The 10,433-nt window shown below is 37.5% G+C and overlaps 1 protein-coding gene across 4 annotated transcripts; it reads left to right on the top strand.

Moving 5' to 3' along the window:
* LOC107655590 (nuclear protein MDM1-like) lies at nt 1-9,902 on the top strand. 4 transcript variants are annotated; one of them, XM_016443124.1, is made up of 15 exons: nt 1-42; nt 126-165; nt 731-836; nt 1,021-1,334; nt 1,636-1,770; nt 3,060-3,236; nt 3,479-3,624; nt 3,838-3,934; nt 6,159-6,364; nt 6,466-6,702; nt 7,139-7,275; nt 7,531-7,664; nt 7,745-7,979; nt 9,356-9,427; nt 9,695-9,902. In XM_016443124.1, the coding sequence occupies exons 2-15, from the start codon at nt 148-150 to the stop codon at nt 9,802-9,804; spliced, it is 2,124 nt and encodes a 707-aa protein (XP_016298610.1). In that variant the 5' UTR covers nt 1-42; nt 126-147; the 3' UTR covers nt 9,805-9,902. The 4 variants fall into 4 exon arrangements, with proteins under 4 accessions (XP_016298610.1, XP_016298611.1, XP_016298612.1 ...); XM_016443125.1 differs by lacking the exon at nt 1-42 and having other exon boundaries at nt 49-165; nt 6,466-6,627; XM_016443126.1 differs by lacking the exons at nt 1-42; nt 126-165 and adding an exon at nt 265-346.
* The last annotated feature ends 531 nt before the right edge of the window (nt 9,903-10,433 follow it).

A 10,433-nucleotide genomic window follows, 5' to 3' on the forward strand; every position in this document is an offset into this window, starting at 1 on the left:
GTGCGCATGCGCGTATCGTGGGACGCTGCAGCCCTCACCAAGGTAACAGCAAAGCCTGAACCGAATCTGATCTCAAGCGTGTAACAAAAACACTTCTTTTGTTCATGGATCTCTCTGTGCACTAGTCGCCACTGGCTCAGACTCAGAATGCCTGTCCGTTTTAAGGTAAGTTAATTAAATTATGTATTACATATTAAATTGTTTATAACATGACACAATAAAACCAGATTTGAAGGTGCACGCGCTCGTGCGACGTCACGTCATTTGTTTGAGGAACAGAGAGCTCGCGCTGCAGGCTGCAAAAATGCTTTCAGTTTTGAGATTTGTTTTGGGTGTTTACATTTAGGTAACTAAATATACATGAATACGAATCCTTGTAAGATATAGATTACGCGTTGCCGAAAACAAATAGATACACTTATAGAACACGTTATGTGGTTTTATTAAGACACGACTTAAACGGTAAACCCTTTACAAGTTACCGTCGATAAGTTACTTCCTGTTATGTCTCGAAGAAGTTTGTGCGCCGATTAAAAGGCATCAAGATTATCCAGTTGTCACATAAGAGCTAGTTATTAAGCACGGGTTAAGCATGGCTTTTCTGATAAATCACAGATCATTTCCTAGATCTCTCATTTGAATATGCAGATTGTATAACATACCAAATGCAAAATGTGCGATACTTATGCTATAAAGTGTACTTATTTTTTGTATGCTCCACTTCTAATAGGGAATCAGCGAGTATCGAAATAAATACAAAGGTCGAACAACACGATCCAGAAGCGATTCTCCACATCGCAGGATGCGACTGGCAGGACTGCGCTCTGATCAGTCAAGTATGTACTAGATAGATAGATAGATAGATAGATAGATATTGTCAGACAATTGATAGATATTGCCAGACAATAGCTCTAGATAGATAGATAGATGTGTCGACAAATGTCTTTTAAAAATAATTATCTCACAATAAATTTGTTTATGAATTAATTGAATTGATTGATCTTTTTCTTGCATTTAAAGGAATTACCCAGGAACCCCAATTTATATCCAAAAGGAAAGTGCCATTTTATCCACCTCAGATATCCAGTTCTTTCCGATGGGAAGGGCATGATCCAGCTCCACGGTGTCAGGAGAAGAGCAGGCCTGTCACACCTCCAGCTGTCACACCTGTGCTCAGAGCCTCTAGTGCAGAAAGAGTAGTGACCCCTCTTGCCCCAAGAGACCCCGTGCCACCAGAGGGCACCGCTGCACCATCCCAACAACTACAGACAGAGGAGCAAGCAGTTCAGACATCCACCACTGCTGCAGACCAGCAGCAACAAAGACTAAATGGAGTGAGTCTGGTTATAAGTGAGTCTGTTAGAAAACTTTAAATAACAATAACGCAAAACGGCAACACATTAAAAGAGGCCCATTTGTGGTTCTGTTCACATGTATTCCTTTTAATAAACAGAATCTGACCAAAATGTGTGGACGAGCACACAGTCCCCCCCCCCCTTTATTATAACCATTTTAATATTTTTCAAATACATTTTTAACACTGTAATTAGTGTATAACATTTACAATTGTACTATTAGGTGTTAATACCATCATTACTGCAGTTACAGTTAGTCAAAGCTTATGTTTTCTATTAGATTAACCATGTGCTAAGGAAACGAGCGGGACTGAGATCGGAGCAACAGAGGAATGGCCGTTTGAGCTCTGAGTACCAGAGACAGTTCATGTGGAAAACGCCTGCGGCCGATTCGCCCCTGCTAGCTGCACATGAGGTTCTTTATTGCATTTTTATGAGCATTGTCCTAATTCAAAATTATTTTGAACATCACACATTGGTTTGCATCAAGTCCCTGTATTTCATGGCCAGATTATCTGACATACTTTTGGTCACCTGACGTGTTTCTTATATATAGAGAAATTAATTACTGCATATTTTTGAGTGCATTTTCTTTCATACCATTAAAAAAACGCTTATCCAGTAGATGGCAGTACAGAGTTTTGCATGCTTACTTAAAAAAAACAAAAATAAAAAAATAAATATATATCTCTTGGCGATATGTTTGGGGTCGTTATCGTGTAGGAAAACTGCCGTTCGGCCCAGTTTCTGAAGGGAGGGCATCATGTTCTGCTTCAGAATGTCACAGTACATGCTGGAATCCATGTTTCCCTCAATGAACCGCAGCTCCCCAGTACCAGCAGCACTCAGAGCACTGACAAGCTGACCTCCCGCTTCTGCAACCTCTGCAAAGCAATGCTGGCAGCACTCATGCGTCTGTTTTTTGAAGCCAGCTTCTGTACCTGACGCACAGCACGAGGACTCAACTTCTTTGATCGACCCTTGCGAGGCCTGTTCCGAGTGGAACTCGTCTTAGAAAACCTCTGTATGACCCTGGCCACTGTACTGTAACTCAGTTTCAGGGTGTTACAGATCTTCTTAGCCTAGGCCATCTTTGTGGAGAGCAACAATTCTAATTCTCAAATCCTCAGAGAGTTCTTTGCCATGAGGTGCCATGTTGAACATCCAGTGGTCAGTATGAGAGAATTGTACTCAAAGCACCAAATTTTAACTGCTCTAATACAAGATACACAAATTTGTATGGTCCTGTCAAGCAGACAAAAACATGAACATGATGAATAGGACGTGGCTTTGCATGGTTAAACGACATACAGCTGTTATCACTTAGGGTGTACTCACTTTTGTTGCCAGCTATTTTGACAATAATGGCTGTATGTTGAGTTATTTTCAGAGGACAGTAAATCTGTACTGCTATACAAGCAGCACATTGACTACTCTAAAATATATCCAAGTTTCATTTCTATAGTATTGTCCCTTGAGAAGATATACTAAAATGGTTGCTGAAAAGTGAGGGGTGTACTCACTTTTGTGAGATACTGTATATATATTGAACTGTTTATTTAAAATACTTTTTATTAAACTAACAATAATTACATATAGAGAGCAAGAACACTTTCTTTCTGAGTAGCATCTTGTTATCAGAATGCCATAGTCATCAGGGTCATTACACCTTTTTTGTTTTGGATTATTTCATGTCTGTTTTAGATGTTGTACAGTACCAACAGAACCATCCCACCCTTCAAATCAAACCCAGTAATTATGGAGAGTGAGTACAAGAGAAGTTTCAAAGGATCACCTCCTCCCAGACCACCACGCCTGAGGCGAGATGTTGAACAACACGAGGCCCTGCAGCTTGATGTAGATAACACAACCCCAGAGAAGGTACACAGAAATATCTACATTCAGCTTTGTCACATACGTCAATGTACACTGACTTTCCAAATATCACTGCATTACTATGGAGCTGGATAAACCAGTTTCACTAACGTGTTAGTTCCTCGTAATTTTTCACACATTCTATATGCATAGTCCCCATTGTATAGTAAGGAAGTATACATTAAGAACATTTTTGCACCTTTGACGTGGTTTGTTATGTGCTTTTGCCTAAATGCCCGCCATGCCAGAGTAAGGGGAACAAGAAGAAGAAGAAAAAGAAGGAGCAACAACAGAGCAGAAAGTCAAGCCCCGAAGAGGAAGTCACCCATCGACGACAGCAACAGGAAGTGAGGTCACCCTGCACTCTGAGAGACCATTCGCCCAAGGTTATGAGGTGACTGTTGTATTTTTTATTTTTTTGTACAGGACTAGGAAAAAAATACAGAAACAAAGCTCACAAGGCCTGTTTCACACATTTTGCATCAGCAGCACATAAGCACCACATATATATTTTAATGTCCATATGATATACAACAGGTTACATTTAGATTTTTCACAAATTCCACAAAAGTATTTACCAGTGTGTCCCTCTTTGTCTGCCTGACAGGAAAGGGAAAACTGAGTACAGATCCAACTTTCGTTCTCCCCTCCAATATAGTTACAGAGATGGAGCATGGGTGAAGATTAAAACTGCAAAAGAGGAGGTGAGCTTCTGGAAACCAAAACAATCCTTGGGGAAAAGGCCACAGAAAATAGTTTAAAATGCTAAATGTTAAAATAAGTAAATAAAAAATAAAATAATGAATTTAATGAATATCTATTAATCCAGTAATGTCATTAATATTCATGAATAAATTTAACTGCCTCTTTTATTTAAAATGATTTTGATCTTCCCACGTAATATTGTTTATGTATTTCTAGGTTAAATAACATTCATTTAATGTACACAAGGGGTGACTTAAAAGACCGCAATTAATCAAAGACCAGATATAATGAAGTCTTAATTCAGGAGCAATTTTGACACCACATTGCATGAAAGCTTGAGCTGTGATGGGTTAAAGTGGAAGAGCTGTTAGGAAACAGAAGGGCAGTTTCTCTAATTACTGGTCTGTATTATTAATCTTACAGGAGTGTGAAGGTTTTCACGAGTGGTATCATGAGGTAACTGTTCCGCCTGTTGCATCCATCCTCTCACTGCTGCTGCTGTCTCAAGAGAGACCCTCATTTGCTTATGTGTGTGTCTGTTCTCACAAAATGTACTGTATGACCTCATTCAAAGTTAGACTATATGGTGGTATCCCGGTGGACCTATTCTTGAAGAACTGTCTGTGTGTGTGTGCATGTGGTGGATCAGTCAGCAAGATGCTATCTGTCAGCATATATGGAACTTTGAAGTTGTCTGTGGTTTTGTTGGTTGATTTTTTTTGCTTTCAGTTGTCTGGTAATCCTGTATTGACTTTTGGCTCACCCACTGATTATATAAAATTATAGATAAATGTTTAGGTATAACTTAGAAATAAAAGTAAAAAACCCCACTAATTTTACATTTATTTAGTTAGCAGAGGTTATGGTCACACTTTATTATAAGGTCCAATTCTCGCTATTAACAAACCATTAAATACGAATTTTACCTCAATAAACTCCTAATTTGCTGCTTTTTAACAGTTAGTAAGGTAGTTGTTAAGTTTAGGTACTGTTTAGGATTAGGGATGTAGAATATGGTTATTTAGAATATGTGCTTTATAAGTACTAATAAACAGACAATATGTTAATAATAGGCATGCTAATAAGCAACTAGTTAATAGTGACAGTTGGTCCCTGTACTAAAGTGTAACTGAGGTTATTTATTTGTTTATTCATTCATTCATTTTATCAGTGACATATATTATCTATCAGAGGAGCCAATAATACAGAATAATACAAGCTAAAATACAAGTGACACTGAAGGGGGACAAAAAGTTTTTTAATAAGATGTCCCATTAATATTTGTAGTATTACATAAGTGATTAATTAGGTGTTATTTAAGCTATTAGTTAGCTCTCATCACTTTTTTCCCTCCAATTTGTATAAGTGTCACACTGTAACTGCAACTTTCACGTGGTTCTTTTGCTGCTTAGTAAATAATTTGATCTGATTTCTTTGTTTTAACATGGTCAGCGTCTGTCATGACAGTAAATTCAGTGCTCAACTCTTTATTTTAATGTGTAAGTGCTTAAAATTTGTTGGCTAGAATGTAAACTTTATAGACACTTCAAAGCAGTTTTTGTTACATACTGACCCTGTAAGAACAAAGTAACTTTTGTAAGAGAGAAGTACTTCATTTTAGGTTATGGTGTCAAGTGTGCTTCGATGCGTCTCCAGCAAAACTTTCATGCAAGACTCGCCATATGGGACAAGAGTGTCTTTCTGAGTCAGCTCTTTAGGAGCGGAGCATGACTGCCTTCACATTTATTCATATTCTATACGGGTTTCGAAGCGGATGTGACAATGTTGCATGATGTGAATTTATGCTGATTCAATAACACATTTATATTAAGCATGTATAAGGACAATATCAGGGCTCAACAATAAATTTTATCACCACAAAAATTATATTAAATAATCTTTAAAAACATATTTTTGTATTGTATATGTTTCTGTAAAGGAAGTGAAAAAAAGGAAGTGTGTGTATATATATATATATATATATATATAGTTTTTTATTGTAAGTAAAATATGATTTTTAACCCATTCCATCAACTGGCCCAAACTTTAAATGGGTCAATGGGACATCTGTATTCCTTATTGTTGAGCCCTGAAAAGTGTTTTGCCTGTGCTTCCAATGAATTATTAATCTTCTTGCCTAACATATTATCTGCAGTCTCGTCCTATTTTTCCCAGGCTCTTATTTATTATTCACAACTCTAAAGTTCTACTGTTTTTCCTCAGGTGCAGGAGTTACGTGATAAAGCTGATGCCTACAGGAAAAGGGCCTGGGGAACTCATTTTTCTCGGCAGCACCTGAATCAGATCCTGTCGAACCACAACTGGATGTGGGAGCCTTCCAGTGGCACCTCTTCCTCATCCTCCATTGAATCTGAGGCCTGCAGAAGCAGTAGTAGCACCCCTATCATCGAGGCTCTGGACCTGGCCAGGTGAGCAGAGCTCGACCATCAAAATACGTCCAATTTAGTTAGCAAATCCAGAAAGATCTGTCTTTTAACAATGACCTGGTGTCTTTGGCATGCCTCTTTAGGGCTGGCAGTGTCAGGGGAAGCTCTAGCCCTGGGCCTTCTGCTTCTGTGGCAGCCAGCAGGAGAAGCTCTCCTGGGGATGCTCGTCTTCATGAAGACCCCACCCTCCCTGTGCAGAGGAAGTTGGCCTGGGATGAAGAAGAGGGACTTGGAGAGAGAGATGAGTCAGAGATTTCAGTTGAAAAAAACGAGGGGAATCCAAAAGATAAGCATGGGGACATGAAGAAGAGAAATGAAAGGTATGTGCTTTTTGTTCTGTTTTGTTCTGAAATGTGACCTCAGTTGCTTTTGAGATAAGAGAACCTGCCAACAGTAGAACCAACATGATGGTGCCAGTGTCGGGCAAAAGTCAGAATTGAAGAATTCTGCTCTATTCTTGAGTTGGCTGTGAGTTGAATTGGAACTTGAATAGGAAGTTAATTACAAATTAAAGAAATGGACATTAATTAATTTTGATTCATAATGTCTATTTATTCCCTCATATATTTAAAAAAATTGTGTACGGATAATTCAAACAAAAAAAATTATATATATATATATATATATATAGGCTTGAAATCTCCAATATCAGTATAAATCTAGGAGTGATATAACAAAGATGACTCTTACATGCAAAAACGTTTCTGCCCATGCCATGACAGTTTTCCATTTCGACATTTCGCATATCTTTTCTAGGTTGCACGCGTTGGAAACTGAGTCATCATCAGTGGTGGACGGGTCTGGAGATTCCATTAACAGGGGCAGACTGCCAACCCCCAAACTCAGGACCATGCAGACTGTACAAAGAACACACCATGATCGGACCACTCCAGGTATCTAACCTCCTAGATTTACAGACAGCTGTGGTTTCCTGTGCAGATTGTCCATCTGTTTGTCACCTTGAACCTATACTTTTGGCATCTCACAACAGTTTCACTATGATTGAAAGGTTTGCAGTCAGAACAACTGACTCCAAGCCTCTTGTTTATTAGAAAAAGCTAGCAATCAAAACATTAATTATATATAATTTATAGTATTTATTATTACATGATTTATTTTATTTTAATAATGTTTCTGATTTTTAATAGGAGGAGCTTTGCTGGTCTCTCCTCCGAATATCAAACATTCCTCCAGGAGAGTTAGGAGGAGTGAGCCACCTTTAGGAAAACCTCACTCTCCTTACAAACATATAGATGGCTCTCCACAGCAGCCACACAGTAAGGTACATGAGTCTTAGGTCAAATGTGCAATATTATGTCACACATTATGTCTTCAGATTTTAAACTCCATTGTATTGCAAAGGCTGAGAGTAGAAGCTTGCCACGTTCCTCGCCAGCCGCTGGCCTGACCACCGTAGATCCACTTCCCATGCGAGAAGATGCCTGGTCTGATGAGGAGGCGGCAGACTACTCCACCAATCCAAGACAATCCAAGCCATTGCAAAAACAACAGACCAGCCACCGTCACAAAGCTGCTGTCCCTCCACCTGCCAACAGGATCCAGGGCACAATGAGAAACCCGGAATTTCAGCATAATGGTACGGTTCCTTTCAGCATCCACTCACATAGATCTGGTTGCAGCCATGGGAATTTGATTATGAAAGGCCTAACAGTTGCAGCTTTTATGAATTCACACCGAGCCTGAAGTCGTTTATGCACATTAGAAGCGAACATTTTAGTTGCGCTACAAAAATCTCACTTTATTTGATTGAAGATCATCAATCCATACAAGGGAAGAACAGCCGCCACACTATAAGCACGCAATTGAAACGTGATTGAGTCATTTACCAGCAGAAGGAGTAGAGGGAGGTTAGGTTACCGCTAGCAATAGGGGGAGAATAATCTAGGTCAGTCTCCTGTCTTCTTTTTAATGTGTTTTTTTTTTTTTCCACTAACGTCACTGCATTATTTTGATACCACTATACTTATTCAAGTCCTCATGCTAACTGGTCAGATTTTCATTTATTTCAAATGATTAATTAACTTTTGATTGATTTATACCTACATGCCTCATATTTATGACAATTCAAGAGGATTAACATAATTTGATTATTGCATTTACGCCTCAAAAAGCATTTGAAATTTATTAGTTCTTCTAATTAATAAAAAAAAAAAAATATATTATACACATCGACGTTTCAATATATACTATTTCTCAAAAGTATTTTTTAAAGAAATTAATATTTTTATTCATCAAGGATGGATTAAACTTGTCTGAAGTGATATTAAAAATATTTATAATTTTACAAAGATTCTACCTATTTACAAAAGATTCTTTCAAATAAATGCTGCTCTTTTGAACTTCAAAGAATCATGAAAATGTATCAATATGTTTCAAGGTTTCCATAAAAATAAATAAATAACACTAAGCAGTGCATTTTCATCTGTGATAATATATAATAAATGTATTATATGTATATAATACATGAATTATAAATGTATTATAATTCAGAATGATTTCTGAAGGATCTTGTGACTGGAGTAATAACTGTTGATTCAGCTTTACCATCAAAGAAATAAATTACACTGGAAAAAAAAGAAAACAGAAAACACTTATTTTAAATTGTAATCATATTTTACAATATGAATGTTTTGATTGAATTGTTGATCAAATAAATGTAGCCTTGGAGAACATAAGAGAGCATATATATTTCCCTGCCAGTATTATTTGAGTATTATTCAGTAATACATATACAGCATTAAAGGTAACCTGGTGACAGTATAAACATTGTAAAAAGTGAAAATGCAGTTATTTGAATTACATAATCTGATCCTTAACGACTGCTGACTTACATAACCAGTTAATTTAAATATTACGTGACAAAACGTACACTGTATAAAGTGGAGATTACGTGATTTAGTTTCATGTAATTCACTCACTACACAATCACATGATCTGCTTTGTCAATTGTAGGTAACCTGGGAATTTTTCGGCCAGAGCCGTTTGTGTTTCCTGAAGCTGAATCTTCCTGTGTGTCAGATAATGGTAAAATCACCTTATTAATATTAGCAGCCATAAGCAGTTAGTGACAGTTACTTCACGCTTTTATGTCTGTCTAGCAGTTTTGGTAGGAACAGGAATTAGATCAACATGTCCTTTGATGTGGTGCGCATATCAAGCACAGCTAATGCTTTTCAAATCACTGGTTTCATTGATTGTATGTCTGCACTGTTTGTGCATTTATGGAACAGCAGTATCTTAAAATATCTAAAATATTAACATATATTAATCTCTCTTTCGTATTAAATCCAGATGATAAGATGTCTCAGATCTCATCTAGATCAGCAGCCTCATGCTCCATGGCCTCTGAACTCTTGGGTCGCGCTCAGAGAAGAAAGGAGGAATTCTGGGGAAAGAGCTAATGTGTCAAAGCTCATTAATCGGTTGTGCATAGACTGAAAAATGGCCATTAATTTCTCAGGAAGTGAACATGTACATTTTTTTTCTCCCATTTTTAAAATCTTTCACTGATTTGTTTTTGTGTGATTTTTATTCTTTTTGAATAGTTTGTAATTAAAATTAAACAAATATTTGTAATTTATTTTATTTACTTGCATTTTAATATGACTAGACCCAGGGCCATGGCTAGTGGGGTGAAAGGTAGTGATGATTATAAGCGCCCACGGCTGAGGGGGGCCCCGGCAATCTCAACCGACTGGCTAAGGCCAGTCTAAAAAGACGCTCAGGACAGTTGACGGGCCACTGCTGTGCATCGTCACGAAAGCTTATCATTTGCACGTGTTTTTTTAAGCCTTGCCGATTTAAACATTCAAAAGAGTTTAAAGCATTCAAACACAAGCCGCGGAACACTTTGACCTGACCATGTTTTGCTTAAGTGTTTTTTCTTTAAATCCTAATGCGACCTTTTTACACCACAGACTGAACAAAATGAAGTATTGCTTGGTAATTGGTCAACAAAGTATTGATAGTTGTGTAAATATTGTCATACTAACAGTTGTCTGAATAATATTTGGTTGATTTATATATATGG

The sequence above is a fragment of the Sinocyclocheilus anshuiensis genome, unplaced genomic scaffold (genome assembly GCF_001515605.1).
Source record: "Sinocyclocheilus anshuiensis isolate Anshui unplaced genomic scaffold, SAMN03320099.WGS_v1.1 scaffold916, whole genome shotgun sequence".
NCBI classification, from domain to species: Eukaryota; Metazoa; Chordata; class Actinopteri; order Cypriniformes; family Cyprinidae; genus Sinocyclocheilus; species Sinocyclocheilus anshuiensis.

What these genes read in the sequence shown, in the direction of transcription:
- LOC107655590 (XM_016443124.1), top strand. An exon ending in ATAACACAACCCCAGAGAAG is followed by an intron (nt 3,237 to 3,478) that starts GTACACAGAAAT and finishes CCGCCATGCCAG; the next exon opens with AGTAAGGGGAACAAGAAGAA. An exon ending in GAGGCTCTGGACCTGGCCAG is followed by an intron (nt 6,365 to 6,465) that starts GTGAGCAGAGCT and finishes ATGCCTCTTTAG; the next exon opens with GGCTGGCAGTGTCAGGGGAA.